The sequence below is a fragment of the Rhinatrema bivittatum genome, chromosome 1, assembly GCF_901001135.1.
Source record: "Rhinatrema bivittatum chromosome 1, aRhiBiv1.1, whole genome shotgun sequence".
Lineage (NCBI taxonomy): Eukaryota > Metazoa > Chordata > Amphibia > Gymnophiona > Rhinatrematidae > Rhinatrema > Rhinatrema bivittatum.
This window is the reverse complement of record NC_042615.1, coordinates 297,464,892-297,488,743: the sequence shown is the minus strand read 5'-3', so window position 1 is coordinate 297,488,743 and position 23,852 is coordinate 297,464,892. Positions and strand designations below refer to the sequence as shown.

General features: G+C 47.4%; 1 protein-coding gene across 8 annotated transcripts in view; it reads left to right on the top strand.

Moving 5' to 3' along the window:
* SGMS2 (sphingomyelin synthase 2) overlaps positions 1-23,852 on the top strand; it is a 281,894-nt gene that overhangs the window by 219,922 nt on the left and 38,120 nt on the right. For all 8 annotated transcript variants that reach the window (XM_029596777.1, XM_029596783.1, XM_029596773.1 and 5 more), the window contains one exon: positions 11,089-11,242. In XM_029596777.1, the coding sequence (XP_029452637.1) occupies positions 11,089-11,242 (154 nt within the window). The remainder of the gene's footprint in view (positions 1-11,088; positions 11,243-23,852) is intronic.

Sequence of the window (23,852 nt, the reverse complement as noted above, 5' to 3'; positions counted from 1 at the left end):
CTGTGCATGGATCTAATAGTGACATAGTCTCACGGTTCTTCAGTTGAAGGAGAGAACAAGGAGCGGAGGGAGTAGATGCCTTAGTTCTACCTTGGCCGACAGATGTCCTGCTGTATGTGTTTCCACTTTGGCCGCTGGTGGGCAAGGTCTTGTGACACATAGAGGTTCATCCAGGTGATGTGATTCTCGTGGCGCTGGAGTGGCCAAGGCATCCTTGGTTTGCAGACTTGATCAACCTTGCGGTATGATTAGCTCATCTTGCGAATCTTTTGCATCAAGGCCCTATATTTTCAGATCAGGCGGCTCACTTTTGTCTAGCGGCTTGCTTTTGAGAGGCAGCATTTGAGAGAGAAAGGTTACTTGGAAGGGATTATCGCTGCTCTCTTACAGTCCAGGAAGACTTTCACCTCCTTAGCTTATGTGAGGGTATGGAGAGTGTTTGAGGCCCGGTGCACGGAGCAAGGAGTAGATCCTTTGTGAGCATCAGTGGTTCATATTCTTGCTTTTCTGATGAACGGTTTGATAAAGGGTTTAGCCTTCAACTCCCTCTGAGTTCAGGAGGCGGTCTTAGGCTGTCTTTGAGACAAAGTTCGAGGCTCTACCTTAGCTGCCCATCCGGATGTGGTGCATTTTCTCCGGGGAGCAAAACATTTGCGTCCTTTGGTTTGGAAGCCTTGTCCCTCTTGGAACCTTAATGTAGTCCTTTAGAGTATGTGTGCAGCCCCGTTCAAACCTCTGAGAGGGGCGACAATGAAGGATCTCACTTTGAAGGTGGTTTTCTTAGTGGCAATTTACTCGGCTCTCCAGATTTCGGAGCTTCAGGCCTTGTCCTGTAGGGAGCCCTTTTTGAGAATTTCAGAGTTGGGTGTTTCCTTGAAGACGGTTCCTTCCTTCCTGCCTAAAGTGCTATCGTCATTCCACTTAAATCAGTCTGTGGCGCTCCCATCCTTTCCAGCGGTAGATCGTTTGACACCGCAAGCAAGAGAGTTGAGTCATTTGGACATGAAACGTGCAATACCTGAAGGTCACAAACAATTTCCGCTTGTCGGATCATCTTTTTGTTCTTTGGAGTAGTACAAAAATAGGGCATATAACATCAAGGGCCATGATTGCAAGGTGGCTCAACAATGCTATTAGTGCTGCGTATGTCTTATCAGGGTCATCTATCCCGGAGGAGCTAAGGGCACATTCTACCCATTCCCAGGCAGCCTCCTGGGCCAAGTGTCAGCAAGTTTCGCCTCAAGAGATCTGTAGGGCGGCTATTTCGAAATACTTACACACTTTTGCCAGGCATTACCTTTTATTATTTTATTATTTTATTATCTTTTCTTCTTCTTGCTCCTAGTTGTACGACTCCTTGTTTTATTGTAACTGCATCTATAGTATGTTTAGTACATATTATCTCGTTCTCTGTTCCGGTTATCACCCCATTCTTTATTGTAAACCGGCCTGATGTGACATTTTCACGAATGCCGGTATAGAAAAAATCTAAATAATAAATAAATAAATTACCGCTTGGATGTCAATGCTCCAGAAGCCATGGACTTTGGTGAAAGTGTATTACAAGCGGGACTCTCGCAGACCCACCCCAGTTGGGGAAACTTTGGTACATCCCAGGAGTCTAGACTGATCTGGGCTCCAGGGGCAATCCAGGAAACTACAGACCGGTTAGCCTGACTTCAGTGCCAGGAAAAATAGTGGAAAGTGTTCTAAATATCAAAATCACAGAACATATAGAAAGACATGGTTTAATGGAACAAAGTCAGCATGGCTTTACCCAAGGCAAGTCTTGCCTCACAAATCTGCTTCATTTTTTTGAAGGAGTTAATAAACATGTGGCTAAAGGTGAATCGGTAGATGTAATATACTTGGATTTTCAGAAGGCGTTTGACAAGGTTCCTCATGAGAGGCTTCTAGGAAAAGTAAAAAGACCTGGGATAGGTGGCGATGTCCTTTCGTGGATTGCAAACTGGCTAAAAGACAGGAAACAGAGAGTAGGATTAAATGGACAATTTTCTCAGTGGAAGGGAGTGGGTAGTGGAGTGCCTCAGGGATCTGTATTGGGACCCTTACTTTTCAATATATTTATAAATGATCTGGAAAGAAATACGAGTGAGATAATCAAATTTGCAGATGATACAAAATTGTTCAGAGTAGTTAAATCACAAGCAGATTGTGATAAATTGCAGGAAGACTTTGTGAGACTGGAAAATTGGGCATCGAAATGGCAGATGAAATTTAATGTGGATAAGTGCAAGGTGATGCATATAGGGAAAAATAACCCATGCTATAGTTATACAATGTTAGGTTCCATATTAAGTGCTACTAACCAAGAAAGAGATCTAGGCGTCATAGTGGATAACACATTGAAATCGTTGGTTCAGTGTGCTGCGGCAGTCAAAAAAGCAAACAGAATGTTGGGAATTATTAGAAAGGGAATGGTGAATAAAACGGAAAATGTCATAATGCCTCTGTATCGCTCCATGGTGAGACCACACCTTGAATTCTGTGTACAATTCTGGTCACCGCATCTCAAAAAAGATATAATTGCGATGGAGAAGGTACAGAGAAGGGGTACCAAAATGATAAGGGGAATGGAATAGCTCCCCTATGAGGAAAGACTAAAGAGGTTAGGACTTTTCAACTTGGAGAAGAGACGGCTGAGGGGGGATATGATAGAGGTGTTTAAAATCATGAGAGGTCTAGAACGGGTAGATATAAATCGGTTATTTACTCTTTCGGATAATAGAAAGACTAGGGGGCACTCTATGAAGTTAGCATGGGGCACATTTAAAACTAATCGGAGAAAGTTCTTTTTTACTCAACGCACAATTAAACTCTGGAATTTGTTGCCAGAGGATGTGGTTAGTGCAGTTAGTATAGCTGTGTTTAAAAAAGGATTTGATAAGTTCTTGGAGGAGAAGTCCATTACCTGCTATTAATTAAGTTGACTTAGAAAATAGCCACTGCTATTACTAGCATCGGTAACATGGAATAGACTTCGTTTTTGGGTACTTGCCAGGTTCTTATGGCCTGGATTGGCCACTGTTGGAAACAGGATGCTGGGCTTGATGGACCCTTGGTCTGACCCAGTATGGCATGTTCTTATGTTCTTATGGGTACGTACAGTGAAAGGAAAATTTAATTTTCATTCCTGTAGTACCACAGATCAGTCCAGAGCCCTGTCCACTCGATCTGCTTTTTGGTAATTATTCTGAAGAATGGCGCAGGTTTTGTTAGTCTTACACAGAGATGTGTGTGGGTGCGGTTATCTGTTCCAGTTTTCCACTTTCCACTTCTCGTTCAGGGGATGTTAGTTGGTATTTGTTTCTATTTTTGAGCTTGGGTTCAGATTCACTGAGGGACTCCAAGTGGCACCTCGTGTTAAGTGACAGTGTCAGTAAAACTTTCTCTGTCTCCATCTGCTGGAAGGGAAGCAAAACCCAGGAGTCTGGACTGATCTGTGGTACTACAGGAACGAAATTTAGCAGGTAAGAACCAATTTTCCTTTCCTTCAAAAATGTAAATATGCTTAGTAGGCAAGATTTATTTTGTTGAAAAGGAAGTTCTAGAACAAGGCATCCTGTTAATGTGGCTGGAGGAAGGTAGTAGTAAAACGTAACATTCTTCACAGAATGGGTAATGGATGCATATAGTAGCCTCAGAGTGGAGCTGGTAGGGGACATTATGATATAATTCAAAAAGACTTGGGGCAGGAGCGGCAGGGAAATTTCTTTCTTGTTCAGTTCTGTTAGATCGAAGGACCTGAATCACTAAGTTCTTTTTTTTTTTTTTCCTCACTCAAGAGTCACAGAAAGAGAGAAGAGGTTTAGTGAATCAGGCCCTGAGTTAGAATAGAACTGTTCCCTCTGTATTGGAATTCAATGCAAGCAGATCTGTGGGCTTTCTGTGGGAGCAACTGTTGTATGTTCACATGCAAATCTGTGTGTGGCCTTTCAAATAGAAACTTCCAATAGAAAGTACAATATTATGTTAATAAAATAATTTGAAAGCAATCTATAAATATAATTTTTATTTGACATAGTTCAGAATTGGACTTCATTTTTGTATGATTTTTTTTTTTTTTAGGACATCTAAAAATCAAAAGAAGCTATGGTGATAAATGGAGACAAAATTGTCTTGGTGTCACCATATATTGACTGAGAAACCAGAATATTAAAACTCAGGGTTATAGAAGGGAATTCTCTGGCTACTCAGTCTTAAACGATGACTATCAAAACACACTGGGCAAGAATGTTCCAGGGGAGGGGGGAGTCCTAACCAAGGATTAGAAGAAGTTGTAGATTTTGAACAAAAGTTGCTTCATCATCTGAAAGGTGAGAGGAAGAAGATAAAATAGGAAGGAGATCAGACCTCTCCCGAGAGACCGAGGAACTCCTTCAACTAGAACTGGTACATTTAGCAGTCAGTTTTCAAAATGGCCCTCGCAGTGTGCAAAATGCGAAGTCTAATCCAGACTGCCTGCGTTTCACTGTTTCTCAAAGGGAAATGGCCTGCATTGCCTCCCTCTGAAAAATGGGCAGGTGTAAAGTGCACGGGCTTTGCACCTGCTGGTCTTGCAGGTGGCCAAGTGGGGCGGGGGGAGGGCAAAATCCTTTATCTTATATTTACATTTATTGATTGCTGCTAACCAAAGGCTGAAAGCTAGTTACAGAGCCACATATTGAACATACAAAACAGTTAAAAATAGTATACCAAATTGAACATAGCTAAATAAAACAAAGACTGCTAAAACACGAATCATAAATATATATCATAGAATCTCCTTAGTCAGCACGCTTTCCAATCACTGTTCCCAGTACGTACCAGGATCAGTCCAGACAGCTGGGTTATGCCTCCCCTCCAGCAGATGGAGTCAGAGAGAAAACTGAAAGCACCCCCTAGATATACTGGTGTGCCACCTGCGATCCCTCAGTATATTCTCTGACTCCAGCAGATTGAGAGGCATAACCTGCGGTCCTGGTCTGGTCAGTTTATCGGTACTGGGAAACATTTGAAAAAAAAAAAAAAAAGGGACAAAGATCAATTGGTTTCTTCCCTCCTATCGTTTGTTTGTCTGTGTTAGTGTCTGGCGCAGCGCGGTTGGAGCTCATTGCGGGCAGGCAGGAGGGCAGTGTCCTCCTTAATTTCCCGGATTACAGTGTCCTTGAACCTGGGGGAGAGTTTACCGGTGGGCCGGTCACCCTCCCCCCAATTCCAGGGGATTCAGCCCTGAAGGGGGTTTAAAAAAAAAAAAAGAACAAGAAAGAGTTTGAATTTGGCTAGCTGAGTCACTTAAGTCCTGTTGGGGACAGGCAGTGAGTTATATATATATTTTTTTCCCTTAACCCCGGCCTGCCAGCGTGTTCTTGGACCCGGAGGGGGTGGCTAGTTCACCCGGCGCGCGGTATCTGTGAGGCTCCTTCTTCACCTTGCTTTTGGCGCCCTTTTTGGGTAGCAGCTCCGTTCGCTGCTCTGATGCCGCGGTCTTCGCTCTGCGTGTCCTGTGGGGGGGCGGGGGCGCGACTCTCCCGAGAGGGTCTCTGTCCCTGATGTTTTCCCGGGGGCGAGGGATCCTCTCGGGGGCCGAGCGCTGCCCGCAGCAGGTCTCCTCTCCCCTCTCCGTCCCGGCATCGCAGCGTTGCAGGCAGTGGTTCTCCGGCCCCTCCTCCCTCGGGGAGGACTGCAGCGGCCATCTTGGCCACGAGGCAGACTGAATTGTCAGCGTCGGAGGAGGAGGAAATCTCCCCTCCTCCCTCTCCTGGTGCCCAGAGCGCGCGCTCCCAGCCCGATTTGGGGACTCCTCGAGCCCCCCTCTCTATAGATGCCCCGAAAAAAGGTTTGAAAAGGGCGGTCCCCTTTTCTTCTGACTTTGTGCTCCTAATGCACAAAGCCTTTTTGCAGGCAGAATCCGGCTGGGAGGCAGAGGCGCCCGCTCCCCCGAAGGTCCCCAGGACCACTGCCTTGCCCCAGGGGACCCAGCCGGGCGCGGGTTCCTCGGGGGGCCAAGGTCCCCGTCCGCGGGGGGGGGGGGGGCTGCGGACCCGGAGGACTCAGGAGCCGTGCCGGAGTCCCCGGGGGCTCCGGACTCTTTGACGGCGGATACTCAGGGGGCCGTAGAAGGGGATGACCCCCAGGTGCTACGTTTGTTTGGAAAGGAAGAATTGAGCTCCCTTATTCTTCACGTGTTGCAGGAGCTAGAGTTAACGTCTCCGCCGCAGGAGGCGGACACGTCCACAGGGGATATTGCAATGGCAGGGATTAGAGCTCCCCCGCAGACCTTTCCCTTTCACCACAAGGTCTTACAGATCGTTTCAAAGGAATGGGACCTCCCAGAGGCGTCCCTGCGGGTGAATCGGGCCATGGAAAGGCTATATCCCTTACCCAAGGAGTCATTGGAGCTCTTGAAGACGCCCGCGGTAGATTCGGCTGTCACGGCTGTGGTAAAGCATACGACTATCCCCGTGACGGGGGGTATAGCGTTGAAGGACCTCCAAGACCGCAAACTTGAGGTTTTATTAAAGCGTATTTTTGACGTGGCGGCTCTGGGGGTCCGAGCGGCAGCTTGCAGCAGCCTTGTGCAGAGGGCCAACCTCCGCTGGGTTCAGCAGCTGCTGACCATGCAGGAGCTCCCTCTGGGAGAGGCTGAGCAGGCGAATTGTGTTGAGGCGGCGGTCGCTTATACTGCGGATGCCCTGTATGACTTGTTGCGCACATCGGCTCGCATTATGTCCTCGGCGGTCTCAGCCAGGAGGTTGCTGTGGCTCCGTCGTTGGTCGGCGGACGCCAACTCCAAGGCGAGGTTAGGTTCCTTCCCCTTTAAGGGCAAGCTGCTATTTGGCGAGGAGCTGGACCAGCTCATTAAGGACCTGGGTGACAACAAGGTTTACAAGTTGCCGGAGGATAAGCCTCGGCAACCTCGGTCGTTTGGGAACGCTAGGGCTCGCTTTCGGGGGCAACGGCGTTTCCGTGGGGGAAGAGGGGGTTCCCTTCCCCAGCGGCAGCAGGCGACAAGATCCCAGGCCTGGTCTTCTTCTTCCTTTCGCGGCAGGAGGCCTCTACGCGGGGGCGCTTCCCCAGGCTTTCCCGCCATCAAGCCCGCACAATGAAGGTGCGCGGGCCCACTCCTCCGTTCCCGTTATTGGAGGTCGGCTGTCCCGTTTCTGGGAGGAGTGGGTCAAGATCACTTCGGATCAATGGGTCCTCGACGTGGTCCGGTACGGCTACGAGTTGGATTTTGTACGTCCCCCCCGGGATCTCTTTCTGGTATCGCCCTGCGGGCCGGTAGAAAAACAGGTAGCTATCGCCCAAACGGTCGCCCATCTACAGGCTCTGGGGGCGGTGGTTCCTGTTCCGCGGGACCAGCTGCGGACGGGTCGGTACTCCATATACTTCCTGGTTCCCAAGAAGGAGGGCACCTTCCGACCCATTCTGGATCTCAAAGGAGTAAACAAGGCGTTGCGTGTGCCCCGCTTCCGGATGGAGACCCTCCGGTCTGTTATTGCGGCCGTCCACAAGGGAGAATTCTTGGCTTCTTTGGACCTGACAGAGGCCTATCTTCACATCGGAATAAGAGAACGGCATCAACGGTACTTGAGGTTCACGGTGATGGGGGACCACTACCAGTTTTGCGCCCTCCCCTTCGGGTTGGCCACCGCGCCGAGGGTGTTCACCAAAGTTCTCGTGGTGGTAGCGGCCTCCCTCCGCCGTCAAGGCGTCCTCGTGCATCCCTATCTCGACGATTGGCTCATTCGAGCAAAGTCGCAGGCGGCCTGCAACAGGGCGGTCTCCTTAGTGGTGCACCAGCTGCAGGAGTTGGGTTGGGTAGTCAACTTCACGAAGAGCAGACTCGACCCGACCCAACAGCTGGAGTTCCTGGGAGCTCGTTTCGACACCTTGGTGGGCAAGGTGTTTCTTACGCAGCAACGCATGGTCAATCTCATGACTCAGGTACGGCGCCTGTTGGAGCTCGAGATGCCCCCGGTCTGGGATTATTTACAAGTCATTGGTCATATGGTGTCTACTATGGAAATGGTACAATGGGCTTTTGCGCATATGCGTCCATTACAAAGAGCTCTTCTATCTCGTTGGGATCCCCGCTCGGAGGAGTACGGGATAGAATTGCCTTTGCTGGAGCCGGCTCGCTCCAGTCTCTCTTGGTGGCTGAATCCAGCCAATCTCCTACAAGGGGTGGACCTCGAACCCCCGCCTTGGTTGGTAGTGACAACGGATGCCAGCCTGTCGGGCTGGGGAGCGGTCTGCCAGTCCCGTGCGGTCCAGGGCACCTGGTCAGCACTCCAAGCGACTTGGTCCATCAACCGATTGGAGACCAGAGCGGTCCGCCTGGCCTTGCATTGTCTCCTTCCACTAGTACGCGGACGAGCAGTAAGAGTTCTGTCGGACAATGCGACCACAGTGGCGTACATAAATCGACAAGGAGGCACAAAAAGTCTGGCGGTAGCAACCGAGGCGGCGCTGTTGATGTCTTGGGCGGAAAGGCACATAGCGCGTCTCGCGGCCACCCACATTGCCGGCGTGGACAACGTTCAAGCGGATTTCCTCAGCCGGCAGCACCTGGATCCAGGAGAATGGGAGATCTCGTCGGAAGCGATGGCTCTCATCGCGCGGCGTTGGGGGACTCCGCGCTTGGACCTCATGGCGACCCGTCAAAATGCAAAGGCGATGCGCTTCTTCAGTCGGAGGAGAGAGCACGCGTCAGAAGGAGTGGACGCGCTAGCACTTCCGTGGCCTCGTCACATTCTTCTTTATGTGTTCCCTCCGTGGCCCCTCGTAGGGAAAGTGCTAAGACGCATAGAGTCCCATCACGGTCCGGTGATCCTCGTGGCTCCGGAATGGCCGCGGCGTCCGTGGTTCGTGGATCTGGTCAACCTGGCAGTCGACGGCCCACTGCGTCTCGGTCATCTTCCCAATCTTCTTCGTCAGGGTCCAGTATTTTTCGATCTGGCGGATCGTTTTTGTCTGGCGGCTTGGCTTATGAAAGGAAGCAATTGAAGAAGAGAGGTTATTCGGACGCGGTGGTGTCTACTCTCCTTCGGGCCCGTCGGTCGTCCACTACGCTCGCCTACGCGAGGGTTTGGAAAGTTTTCCATGATTGGTGTGACACGGTGGGTACTTCGGCCAGACGTTCGTCCGTGGTGGATATCCTTATGTTCTTACAGGATGGATTGAAGAAGGGGTTAGCGTATAATTCGCTTCGAGTTCAGGTGGCGGCCTTGGGCTGCTTGCGAGGTAAGGTAGACGGCTCTTCCCTTGCGAGTCATCCGGATGTGGCGCGTTTTTTGCGAGGGGTTAGAAACTTGCGTCCTCCCGTCAGGCTTCCCTGTCCGTCTTGGAACTTGAACTTGGTACTCCGTGGCTTGTGTGCGGCTCCGTTTGAACCTATTAAGGCGGCTTCCTTGAAGGATCTGACCCTCAAGGCTGTCTTCCTTGTGGCCATTTCCTCGGCTCGTCGGGTGTCGGAGCTTCAGGCTCTCTCTTGCAGGGAACCGTTTTTGCGCATTTCGGCGTCAGGGGTTTCCCTACGGACTGTTCCTTCCTTCCTACCCAAGGTGGTCTCCGCGTTTCATGTCAACCAAACAGTGGAATTACCTTCCTTTTCGGACGAGGACCTGCAGTCTTCTCAAGGTAGGGACTTGAGGCGTCTGGATGTCCGTTGGATTCTTTTACGCTATTTGGAGGTTACCAATGACTTTAGAAAGTCAGATCACCTTTTCATGTTGTGGAATGGACCCAAGAAGGGTCTTCAGGCTTCCAAAGCTACGATTGCACGCTGGTTAAAGGGTGCTATTGCGGCCACGTATGTTGGATGTGGTAAACCTATTCCTGCTGGGCTTAAGGCTCATTCTCTGCGTTCTCAAGCGACTTCATGGGCAGAGAATCACTTGGTCTCTTGCCAAGAGATATGCAGGGCGGCCACATGGAAATCCTGGCATACTTTTGCCAGGCATTATCGCCTGGATGTTCGTGGTCCTCCTGCAGAGTCCTTTGGGAGCAGTGTAATTCGAGCGGGACTCTCAGGGTCCCACCCCGGTTAAGGCGGCTTGGGTACATCCCAGCTGTCTGGACTGATCCTGGTACGTACTGGGAAAGGAAAATTAGGTTCTTACCTTTGCTAATTTTCGTTCCCGTAGTACCATGGATCAGTCCAGACGCCCGCCCTCAGTACTTCTGGGAGTCCGCTCGTGTTCCATTTCTGGTTTTTCTTCCATTACAGTTTGTATTGGTAATAGATGCCACAGTTTTGAAGTGAAGTGTCTCCTTTCCTCGTGTTTTATTGTTCGTTCTGTGGTGTCCTGTTTGTTATGTCTGGTTTTACCTGTTCTCAAGGAGGTTTCTACTTGATCTGGTCATTTCGGTTATGATATAGATCACAATTTTTTGACATTCTCTTGGGGGTACAGTTGAAGGTGATTCATTCCTTATTTCTGCTTTGATATCACATATACTGAGGGATCGCAGGTGGCACACCAGTATATCTAGGGGGTGCTTTCAGTTTTCTCTCTGACTCCATCTGCTGGAGGGGAGGCATAACCCAGCTGTCTGGACTGATCCATGGTACTACGGGAACGAAAATTAGCAAAGGTAAGAACCTAATTTTCCTATAGATCCCTGTGAAAATGTAATTTAAAATCTACTCGAATCCATATGGAATGAAACTAAAAACCACACCTGAGGAGGGCAGTTTTCGCTCAGACCATTTTATCTTAAGTCCTTTCCCAGGTCAGAAATAGAATTTAGCTTTCAAACGCCTTTATTCTTTCTCTGCAAAATCCTTCAAAGCGGTTAATCAGAAGTCCTTTAGATTTCCTCTCCCGCCCTCTCTCCTCTTGCCGAGCACAGGTGAAGAATCCTCATGGGTCCTTCCCTGCCTCTTTCGGTTCCTCTATCTTCTGCTTCTTGCCCCATTGTGAGCAGTAGGAGATGGAAGAACCCCAGGTAAGTAAGTAAATGTTAGGTCTTCAGACCTGCCCCAGGATTCTCTCTTCATTTTCAGTTTGGTGTACTGCTTCTATCTAAAACTATCGCTTCCTTTCTCTCACTGCCCGATGTCTTGTCTTCTGCTTTCAGCTGAATGGAGACTCTCAAGCTAAAGTGCAGAGGATCCTCAGACTGATAACTGGTGGAGGTTTGTCCATTACTGGATCACACATCTTGTGTGGAGACTTCCTCTTCAGCGGCCATACTGTGGTGCTCACGCTCACCTACCTGTTTATCAAGGAATGTAAGTTTTAAAACCACCTTTGGCAGTAAAGTTATTGACATGAATCTTCAGAATACATTTGTTTTTTAATCTAATGTTAGCACCAGTTTCACCGGAGATGGAGCTGTCTGACCTTTTGTTTCCAGCTCACTCCCTTTCCTTCCCATGATTTGTTCCCTTGGTACCCCCTCCAGTCAGTGGCACTCTCTCTCTCCCAGTTTGATACAGATTTTCTGGCAGTCTGAGACTGCTCTGAATCAGGAAGTTTTCCTGCTGTAGGTCAAGTGCTGGTGTAGCACCAGTGGAACAGTGAGAGCCGCTTTGGGGACAGAGAGAGTGAGAGAGAGTGGAGGTGCTTCTCTGCCTGGATCTGCTGCTCCCGCATCCTGAGTGAACAGGGCCACTCAACAGACTGTGGCAGCCACGGACAGCAAAATGCTTGCCCTTTGTCCCCATGGTAGCTCCTATGCTGCTCTTACACAGGGGTTTCGGAAAGTAGAGGGGAGACAGAGAAAAGTGGGAGGGGAGGGTGTGAGGAAGAGTTAAGGGGAGAGAAACAGCAGCAAAATATGTTGAACCCTGCCACCAGGCCAGAATTGTAATATGACTGGAAGCAATTCTTAAAATAAATACAATCCTGCTATTGTCCTTTCTGTACTTTGCAATTTTATCTTATTATTATGTATTATTTCTTTCTTCTTTTCACCATTGTTTTAAAGCTTTGGCACATCTGGACAAATTGCAATAGCAATAAAGTTTCCTGAATCAGAGCAGAGAGAGGAAGAGGCGGGAAAACATATGGGATTGGGAGAGCGCCTAGGTGAAGGAAGAGAGAAAATAGGTGGGAGAGAGAGCAGAAAAGAGAGAAAAAGCAAAAAGGGCAGAAAGAACAAACAGATGAAGGAAAGAGAATAAAGAAGGGAAGTAAGCGAAGAAAGAGAGAGCAAGGGAGGTAAGGAAGCAGAGAGAGGGAGATAGCAGAGGAGTAGGTTAGAGAAAGAGAGAGCAAAGTGAGGAGGCGAAAGGTAACCAAGGGGGAGGGGAAAGAGAGAGAGATCAAAGATAGGGAGGAGAGAGAATAAAGAAAAAGGGGGTACAGTCAGTGGCCTCTCTCCCTCCCTGGTGAGAGAATTGCAAATGGAAATGAGAGAAGTGTGTAAATGCTGACAGAAAGGGATATTGGCTCCAGAGAGCTGGGGGAGTTTTGACTACTGACTGTAAGCCTGAAAGGCAAAGGAGAGAGAGGGTGTATGTGTGGTGGTGGGGGGGCATTAATTGTAGCATGAGTCATTGCATGGGCCCAAGTGCTGCTCTTTGCTTTTTAATAATACATGGTAGACTAGAGAGAAATATACACAACAGAAGGCTGAAGATGAAGAAATTAGAGAAGAAGAAGAAAAACAGTAATAAAAATGAATGTAAGATGAAGAGACAAAATGAGAGAGGACTGGATAACTTTTAACTTAACCGGCTATATTCAAACAGAACCACTCCTCCACCCCTCCCACCCTGCTAAAGAACTAAAACCGAAGTAGGACCTAATGCCCGAATCCTTCCTCTCCCCCCACCCTTCATCTATAAGATAAAGAAAAGTTGCAGGCCTGTTGCCCGAGGAGCTTCCCCAACCTCCCACCCCCCCCCCCCCCCAAATCTGGAAAATGTGTCCTCTGGACTGCCTCCTGATCCCTGCCCTGCCCCCATACCCTCAGCAGTTGCCAGGAGAGCACTACAGGGGGCCGGCTTCTGGCTTTACAGCTGGGCGCTGCCAGGAGCAGCCCAATTTTGCCGCACTCCCGGGAGCTGCTGGGTGGAGAGGGAGGGGGTCCTGTACGGGGTTGAGGCTGGGAGGGGGAAGACTGGGGGACTAGGAGAGGGCCCAGAGGGCACAGATATTTTCTGAATTTGGGTGGAGGGACAGGGAGGATCCTCAGGCCTGCTCTTTAAAAATGTTTTGGAGGGGCTTGCAGGGCAGGGGGAGAAATTTTGAGCTTTATGCGGAACATAATTTTCAGTAATTTAGAGAGGAGGGGGGATGGGGGATCGGGTCTGCAGGGTCACAAGGATTTTATTTTGTTTGTTTTTTTCCTCCATTTGTGTTTTGAACATAGCCGGTTAAGTCTAATGTCATCTAGGTACATATACTTAAATAACCCCTAGGATTACTTTCCACACAACCAGACTTTGCCTGAAAGCATTGATATTCTATGCTATCCAGCTCTGTTTAAGCCCCGCCTTCTTCTAAAACTTATCCAGTCGGGGACATATTTAAACCCCCAGATTTGTCTAAGTCCAGAACTTGGCAGGACAGCCCATTTTGAATATGTTGGAGAGGGAGGGTGATAAGTGTTGAAAGGTAAATCTCCTTTTTTGATGTTGCAGAGTTTCCATGTGTGCTGTTTGAGTTCTGTACCCAAGCCCTTGCTGCTTTCTGGTGCTTTTGATGGCTGTGGGCCGGGGGTGGAAGCAGAAGAGCCTTAGATGGGTCCAGAAGTCCTGTGTTTCCCTTCTCCTGCCTTCCAGATACCCGTGGGGCAGGGGCAACAGGATGTGGGGCAACATCCTGTTGCCCCACATCCTGACAGGAGGAGGAGAACCAGCCTCTGACAGGAGACTGAGAGAGAGAACCTAGAAATGAAAGATGTAAAGGGAAGTGATGTGACGGGAGGTCAGTTAGGAAGGAACTGAGAGAGGAAGAATGTTGAAATGGGGAGCAAGATGGAGGAGGAGTGAGAGAAGAAAAGTGAAGGGAGATAAGGGAACAAAAGAACAGGAGGAATAAATGAGGAATTATGAATTGAGGAAGAAATCTTCATGGCAGAGAGGAAGAGTGAAGGGGGACTGGTAGAAGGGGAATCTAGAGAGGTAGAAAGCACATTGAGAGAGACTGAGAAAATGAGAAATGTCAAGGGAGGGATCCCCAGTGAGCAGTGGGTCTCACTCAACCAGCATAACTTGGGAATCCAACCACCTCTTTTGTCCAGACACAAACTACAAGCTCTATTCTTGAATTTCATTACATTCTAGAACCTTTTTTTTCATTTAACATCATATTCCTCAGCTTAACCAAATTAGTGTGTTCTTCTTTTGCCAGCACAAGGGGTCTATGCAAAACTTGTGCAAAGGCATTTTTAGTGTGGACTTGCAAAAAAAGTAACACATGTTAAAAAGCCACTTAATGAATGATACAAAAAGATTTTGTGTACTTGCAGTAAAAAATAGGATGCTTATGCTATTGCACGGAAATCCGAAAATGCATTGGCTAAAGAACATGAGTATGCTCAGTTTTCTTTTGTTATTGGTTTCTTCAGCTGGCTTTCAAAGGTTGTACAACTAAAGCCTGGTCCATGGGAGTTGGTTTCTTGTCAGTGCAGAGGGAAGAGCTAGAATAATCCAAAAGAGAGGGTCAAAGAAGACTGGAGAGTTTCAGGAGAGGAGAAAACTGACATGAAGACCTAATTAGAACTGTCTTATGTTTAAGAAAAAATGGTGTGAGAGGACCTAGTGGAGGAATAAAGGGAGCACAAAAGGATGATTCGGGAATGAATCTGGCCATCTCGACTGAGAAGGGCATCACATCTGATCATTCCTCCCTCTTTGGCCACTCTAGTGTAGGCACTACAATGGCTGCACCACACAGTCTCCTACTGCATCAAAGCTCACAGAAATGAACTCTGCACTCAAACCAAAGCAATGATCAGCTAAAAAAAAAACTTTGAGGCTCAGATTGTTCTTCATCCTCAAGCCTCTAAATGTCTCCATTGATGTTTGGTTACACTAATGGTGTCAATGACAGCAAAGACCTTCGTATGTTAATCTATTGCTTGGAAAGACATTGCCATCTCTAAAGAGAAGCAGATTTTAGGGATGTGCAGGGTTTTGGGGTTTTTTTTATAGAAATAAAATAGATAACTTGGTTGAGATTTCCTATTTTGTTTCATATGAAAGCACATCCCTATTTATTTTCGAAGTACTCAAGCGTGACTCCTCTGTCACCTCCTTCTCTCTGTCATTTCTCCCTCTCCTCCATGTTTCCCTTCTTGTTGGTACCCTGTGAAAACTTTCTTTTCCCCAGCAGTCACTCTCTCTCTCTCCCTCCCAACATGCCCATCAGTCATTCTCTCCATTTCCAGAAGCCACTGTCTCTTGCTCTCTATCCCTCTTATCCCTAGCAGTCTCAATCTCTCTCCCCAGCAATCTCGCCCTCCTCATTCTCAGCAGTCTCTTTCTGTCTGCCCCTCGTCTCCAGCAGTCATTCTCCCCCAATCCCTCCTTATCCCCAGCAGTCACTCTCTCTCTCTTAAGGCCAGCCTTTGTTTTTCTTTGGCCCATGACATAGCTGCATTCAGGTCTTCAAGAGCTGCGTGTTGCTGAGGAGTCACAGGATGCAGACTTCTGAGTTAGTGAGTGTACAGCAAATAGTGTGGAAGATGAACATACCATATTATTTACCAAACATACACTAAACCCTAATTTGTAAATGACGGGCCTTCATCTGCATGCGTGGGCTAACGTCTTCTAGGACTTCTTTAACAATAACATTAAAACTTTATTGCATAAGCCCCAAATTGTTTAGCATGAAGAATAATTCAGCATTGTATAAATGAAGCAACGTAATCCAGGCCATGCAGCCATACATTTATCTGTGCACACTCTTGACAGTTCAAGGCCAAACAGTACAATCGAGGCACTCTTTTACCCATTAAAGAGAGGTTTTATTCTTGTGGATAATGCATGAGGGGAAAGGTTCCTAGAGCGCACAAGTAGTGAAGGCTGGAGTCAGTTATTTAAACTCCTTCATTCATGCCTACACAGTAAGGATATAATCTTTATCTTATAGCCACAGCTCCCCAGTTTCTTGCAGCAAATTTTTCAAGATTCTGCAGCAAGAATTGGAAAATTCTGTGGTAGAGTCATCAAAATTCTGTGGCAATTGTATGCCAAATTTGAATAAAGATTTACACCACTGGCAATGCAAAAATATTTTTTTTATTGAAAATCATTAAACCATATTCAAATGATAAATGCACCAAGTACAAAAATCAACAGTTTATCAAGTTAAGACACATAAGTTGCAAACTTTTAACTGAGAAATGTCATTTTTGTTTTGAATTTAAATAGTGCAACCATCCTTTTTGTAGTTTCTTGAGAAAGTCTGTCTTTCCAAGTATATGAGCTTTCTATGCCCCTCAACATCAGCAACTTGTCATACTGTTAATTATTCAGAAAGACATGTGCACATATATTGGACACATGGTAAAAGATACAAAATGGGGTTGAAGTAGCACACATCAAAACTTGTTAGCAATTGTGTCAATAAAGGTATCTATGAACTGAAATTAATTCCATCTCTTCCAGCAGTTGCAGACTTCCAAAACACATCCAGGTCTTTATAAATGGTATAGGATTGGCCATATAAGCAGGTGTAAGAGCCTTTTGTATAAAGGTAAAATTCTTCTGTAGGGGCATCACTCTATCCAGGAATTATATCAAAATAATCTTTGGTTTGATAAGGATATAAGCGATCCATTAAAATCTTTGAGGAATCAAACATTCTGACTGCTTTCTTTGTCCACTTCAACTTCCTCTCCCCCCCCCCCCCAACCCCCACCCTTTACTTCAGGACAGGAGGAAGGGCGGTGGGGGGAACAACAGAAGAAGGTTCTATGTAGACTGTGAGGGGAGGGGCTGGAGCAGGAGCAGGGAGAGAGCTGAGATTGCAGGCAGGCAGGCTCCCTGCAGTTTAATTCAAAAGATTAAATTAAGAGGGGTGAAAGCTTTCAAGAATGTTGATTCTGTGGCAGATGGTAAACTATGCAGTTTCTCCCATGACTTCACAATCAACGGAATCTAGGAACACTGCTTATAGCTGGAACACTGAGAACTGATGCAGGTAAAAGTCCTGCAGACTTTTACAACAAGATGGGCAGATATGAAAATTGCTGTAATAATGGTTAGCTAGAAGCAACGAAAATGTCCTTGGAAAAACAGACCTGAAGAGATTTGCTTTTGAAAATTGTTCTCTATATACCAGAGGCATAGCCACAGGTGAGCCTGGGTGGGCCATGGTCCACCCATTTTGAGCTCAGGCCCACCCAAATAGAGCTCCCCAACACTACAGAAGCACGGTGATGACCTGCCCACGGGGATACCATCCCCCCGTGGGGAAGAATGGCCCACAAGAGTATCGCCTCCAGTGGGCTGAAGATGACCACGGTGATGTGACAGACCATAGGAGGCAGGCTGTGAAAGGTAAGGGAGGAAGAGCGAGATTGTCTTACTCCCTCACCTCCTCTCCCAATCTTACCTTTCCATCTGCCTCGCTCAGCTTCCCTTTCCTCCCCCTTCCTTCTTACTGAGAAGGGAGGGGAGGAAAAGGGAACTGAGCAAAATAAGTGGAAGGGAAGGGAGAGGGTTGTGATTGACCAGATGTGTGAGGGAAGGGAAGGAAAGAGAAGGGAAGAGGCATGACAAAGGGAAGGAGTGAGAGGGGAGGGAAGGAGGAGTAAGAGGGAAAGTGGTAAGAGGGAAGGAAAGGGAGGAGTAGTGAGAAGAAAGAAAAGAGGATGAATGAGGGGAAGGGGTGAGTGAGAGGAATGGAGGATTGGAAAGGGGATTAGTGAAAAGGAAAGAAAATGGAGGAGGTGTGAGAGGGAAGGAATTAAAAGGTAGTGATGAGTGAGTGAGAAAGAAGGGGAAGGAGGGGGTAAGAGGGAAGGAGCAAGAACAAGGTAGGCAGTAAGAGAATGACTGTGAGATTCATTTCTTGTGAGTGTGTGTGTGTGTGTGAGAGAGAGAGAGAGAGTATGGGTGTGGGGGGGGTGTGAGAGAGTATGGGTGTGGGGGGTGTGTATGAGAGTATGGGAGGGTGGGTGTGTGAGAGAGAGAGCATGGGGAGCCTGTGTTTGCGTGTGGGAGCCTGAGAGTGAGAACCTGTGTATATGTGTTTGTGTGAGAGAGATGTTAAATTCCATATTAGGAGTTACCACCCATGAAAAGGACCTGCAGGCTCTGTTCAGTGTGTGGCGTCGGTCAAAAAAGTAAACAATGTTAGGAATTATTAGGAGAGTGAGAGCCTATTTATGAGAAAAAAAAGAGCATGTGAGAGTGTGTGTGTATGACAAAGATTTTAAAAAAAGTTTGATCTTTGGGAATGTGCATTTCTTATGTATTTGTATTTTGCAGATTCTTTAGAGGTCCACTATTCAGAGTCTGGTTTCTCAGGCTTTCTGTTTTGATTTTATCTGCATGTTTTGGTTTCTAATTTGCAGTCCCTTATTTCTCCATTAGATAAGGGTCGATCTGTGTTCTGCTAGTGTGTATTTTCTCTGCAGGGATTTGTACCAGTCCAGCTTGTTCACTTTGTCCAATATGTGGCTTATTAGTGTTCTGGGGCCTGATGTAATATTTGTATTGCTGCCTTTTATAAATAAGAGTGATGTTTGATGCCTGAGAGTTACCGCTGTGATTGTATGGAATGGCAAGATTCTAGGTGTCTTTTTTTGGGTTGTGTTTTTTTTGTTCAGGGGTTTGTTACTTCACAAAGTGTTTAGCAGTGGAAGGATTTTGTTTTGCTGAAGTGATACCAGAATTATAATTTGTTTTTCTTTTGTATGTTGGTTTGTAATGTGATCTGTCCTAGTTCTGCTATTAGTGCTATTTTATTGTAGTTATAATGCTGTCTGCCTTTCTAGAAAGAGGATTAATTTTATTTATTTAGATTTTCATGAAAGAATACATTGATATGTTTTATTACATGATTGATTCTGATGTTTATGTTCTTTGCTTTTTAAATGATATTCTTATGTATTTATAAACTACAATAAAATTAATATAGATTAATAAGACATTCTCACAAGACAAGCAGGATGGTAATCCTCACATATGGGTGACATCACAGGATGGAACCCAATCACGGAAAACTTCTGTCAAAGTTTCCAGAACTTTGACCAGCCCCTACTGGGCATGCCCAGCATGGCACTAACTCTGCAGCCAGCAGGGGTCCCCCTTCAGTCTTCTTTTTTCCGCACAGCAGTAGCCTCGCGGTTAAGGAGCTCTGCAGAGATTCCTGACAGGAATTTTCCTCACGGAATTACTAAAAGTTAATTTGCCCCAGAGGGGACTCTCCTCTAACTTTTTCAAGCTGTGGTACTCCGGTAAGTTTTTACCCATGTTTCCGTCGCTTACCGTCAAGTTTGGCCCTCGCAGCCTACTGGCCGTCGACCGTACCACGGCTCAATTTTTTTCCATGGCCATGTGTCTGGGTTCCGTCGGTGCCAGAACTGTAATCGCACCATGTCCATCGCAGACCCCCATAAATTCTGTGTAATGTATCTTGGACGAGAGCACGATGTCTTGACCTGCACCAAATGTGCCCTTATGATACCAAATGGTTGCAAGGCCAGAATGGAGAAGATGGAACTTCTCTTCCGTGCTCAAACCCCGACTCCGTCCATTGCATCGATGTCGTCAGAACCGGCACCATCAACTTCGCACCAGCACCGACCACCGGCCGGTGACTGTCCGGCATCGACGACATCTCAGCCTTCGACACCTTTTACTCCCCCTCAGGACTGAGGGGATCGTAGAGACAAACATCGCCACCGGCATAGAAAGTCTCGGACCATCGAGGGAGTGAAATCATCGACCTCGCTATCGTCCAAGCCGCCATCGAAGAAACCCCGTCCAGAAAAGGCACCAACATTTTCGGCGACCGGGTCACCGAGGCAACCCTCCCCCGAAAGGGCATCGGGAGCCGCGACTCCACCTTTTTTTTTTTTTTTTTTGTAAGTTTTTGTTTTATTTTGCATGAAAAACAAATGTTACATCACAGAACGCGGACCAGGTCCCATACAGGTATAGTTAAACAGAACATAAGCACATAAAAGCCCAACCAACTATCACCCACACCTAAGATCCACCCTATAGCAAACATATTGGTAAGGTACATCAAGAGGAGTGGTGAATAAAAAGAAGTCTGAACAACCAGTGGCAGGGCGTATTATGAACTCAGACCGTCAGGCCAGATATATACATGAACAATATCGTTTTCCAGTTTTCCCCCGCTCCCACCCTACCACCCCCCCCCCCCCATCCCACCTCCCCAACCCTCCCCCCATACCGATAGTTTTCCACAGTCAGGGTGATCTACTTCACGATTGCTTTGCCAACCATGCTGTATACGGAGCCCACACATCCTGAAACTTGTGAATACGGTCATTTTTAAGCGCGGTCAAACGACCCATCTGGTACAGCCTATGCAACCTCTGATAAACCTGCAGCATAGAAGGGACCTCCTCATTTTTCCACCGGAAAGCGATTTCGCTGCGTGCAGCTATATAGATTTGTAGCAAAAGCAGCGTATGCTTATTATTACTCATCCCCTCCACCAGACTAAGGAGACAGCCTCTGGGGTCCAATGGAACTACAACCCCAAACAGCTCAGAGGCATACCCCATAATCAGAGCCCAAAAGGTCTGGACCTTGGAGCAAGTCCACCACATGTGATAAAATGTGCCCCTTTCCCCGCACCGCCTCCAGCATGAGTCGCCGATATTAGGGTTCATTCGATGTAATCGGGCCGGGGACATATACCATCTATATAGTAATTTATAACCATTTTCCTTAATATTAGCAGAAACGGAGCTCCTCCCCATGATCATATGACATTTGTCCCAGTCGGAGTCTTGAAGGGTCTGTCCCAGATCGGATTCCCAATGAAGTTGATAGGAAACTTTAGATTTATCCCCATTATTAAGCAGCTGATAGAGTCGGGATATAGGTTTACCAAGAGGCCCACGCTGTTCACAAAAGGATTCGAAGAGGGATCTACCCTTAGCTATCTCCCCTGGCGCCCCCACCGAGCGAAGAAAGTGTGTAATCTGCTGTAATGCATACCAATCTCCCTGGGACCCACCATATTTATCTTGTAGCTCCGCTAGATCCAAAACTCGGGACCCCCTACAAAATTGCCCAGCCTTTGTCAAGCCTAGCTGTGTCCACCTGTGAGAAAAGGCCTTATCCATACCCGGGGAGAACCCAGGGTCCCACAGAATTGAAGTAAGATAGTATATTCTTTTGGGTCCCGCTAACCGGGTCCTCCATTTACCCCAAAGCTGTAAAACAGCCTTAGTAAATGGTGTGAGTGAGTGGGTGATAACTGACCCCCATTCCCTGCTCCACGCCCTATACGCCAGTGGTACCTCCCCAGAGACTGCCTGTTCGATAACTACCCACGACTTGGGTTCCCTAGTGTCATGCCAAGTAACAATCACTCCTAGCAGGATGGCAGTATAATACCAACTCAAATTGGGCACATTAAGGCCACCACGCAGTTTATCCCTATATAAAATAGAACGAGAAACCCTCGGGGGTTTGTGCTTCCAAATGAAACGGAACAGCTTTCTTTGCCAAATCCTCATGGCCCCCTCTGGCACCGGGACAGGTAATGTTTGGAATACATAGCATAGCCTGGGTAAAATGTTCATTTTAAGGGCGGCTACCCTGCCGAACCAGGAGAGGTCCGTCCGATCCCACCTATCCATATCCTGCTGAATCTGAGACCACAATGGCCCATAATTAAGCCGGAACAGCTCCTCAAGACGGGGCCCAATTTTAACCCCCAAATATTTTATAGAGTCCTTGGCACATCGAAAGGGCAGGCCCTTCCCAAGGAGGCTAAAATGTTCCTCCGGCATGGAAACATTCAATAGTTCTGACTTATCTGCATTAATCTTAAAGCCAGACAGCCTTCCGAACGCCCGCATTTCCTCTAATAGGAGGCTCAGGGATGTCTCTGGACTAGCAAGAGTGAATAAAAGATCATCAGCAAAAAGCGAGATCTTGTAAGACGTATCCCCTACCTGTACTCCGGATATATCCTCCCGCCGTCGGATTTTTTCCGCTAGGGGCTCTAACGAGAGAGCAAATAGCAGAGGGGACAAAGGGCAACCCTGCCGAGTACCCCGTTTGACTTCGAATGGTTCCGAATAGGCCCCATTAATTTTTATCCTAGCATGTGGGTGACTATAAAGCTTTTTGATCCAAGTAATGAAAGTTTCCCCTATACCCATAGCTTGCAAGACTTGGAATAAGAATGGCCAGTGCACCCGATCGAACGCCTTTTCGGCATCCACCGTAAGTAGCACCGCCGGGATATCCTGGGACTGAGCCCACCACATAAGTTCCACCACCCGCCTCACATTATCCGAGGCGAGTCGGCCCGGGATAAAACCGGACTGATCCTTATCCACCAGCCAGGGAGCTACCCTGCCCAAGCGGAGAGCCAACGCCCGTGCCAAGATTTTCAGATCAATGTTGATCAGAGATATTGGCCGGTATGACCCGCATAGGGTATGGTCTCTACCCGGTTTTGCCAGGACCGTGATGCCCGCTGTATTGGATTCCTTTGAAAATGTTCCTCCCAGCCGAACATCATTATACATAGCCACCAAGGGCGGGATCAATTCTGTGCCAAAGACTTTATAAAATTTCCCTGTAAACCCGTCTAACCCGGGGGCCTTCCCCACTTTGAGATCTTTAATAATCAACGCCACCTCCCCTTCCCTCAGGTCCGCATTGAGAGTATCCCTATGTGCTTGGGATAGCTCCGGCAGCTTGACGTCCTGCAAATACTGAGCAATCTCCTCCGACGTGCACAAAGTCTCAGAATCATACAAATGCTGATAAAATTGATTGAAACAGTGCCCGATATCTTTCTGAGAGTATACAAATTGACCCTGAGCCCCCCTTATTTTAGTAATTTGAGACTGCGCAACTTTTTCCTTAAGCTTCCTGGCCAAGTAGCGCCCAGCCTTGTTTCCCCATTCAAAATGGTGCTGCTTCAGTAGTTGCAGTTGATAAGCTATCTTATCCCCTTCCAGAGCTTGCAGGGCTTGACGAGCCGCCACTAAAGGCTGTAAAGCATCGAGATCTAAGGTTCGCTTGTGTCTCAGCTCCAACGTAGCCACTCGCTCCAGAAGGCGTAAACGTTCCCGGTCCTTTGCTTTTTTTACATATGCTGCTCGCGCTATACAAAGACCTCGAACATAGGCCTTCAAACTATCCCAAATCACCCCTGGAGAGACTTCCCCATTATCATTAATGTCCAGGAATTCAATAATCCGCTGTCGGAGCCGAGACACAAACTCCTTGTCGTCCAATAAGCTATCATTTAACCTCCAAAATTTAGTGCCCATCTGAGTATCTTTGGTTTGTAACTTAAGCCACACTGGGGCGTGGTCTGACCAAGTAATAGTGCCCACCTCCGCTTCCAAGACCTTCCCCACGGTATCCTTATCAATCAGAAAGTAATCAATCCTAGAATAGGACTTATGCGGATGAGAATAGAACGTATAATTCCTTGCAGTGGGGTTACGTAATCTCCAAATATCCGTAAGCCCCCGATCTTCAATAAGATGTTTAAGTGACTTCCGTGCTACTTTCCCCCCAACACAACCACTATGGGTGTTGTCCAGATAGGGATATCTCGTAATGTTAAAGTCTCCCCCAACTATAAGACGACCTTCCGTCCATTCACTGATAACAGTCGATAGTTTAGTGAAAAACCCAGTCTGTTCAGCATTAGGAGCATACACATTTAAAAAGGTATACAATTCCTCATTAATTTTGGCTT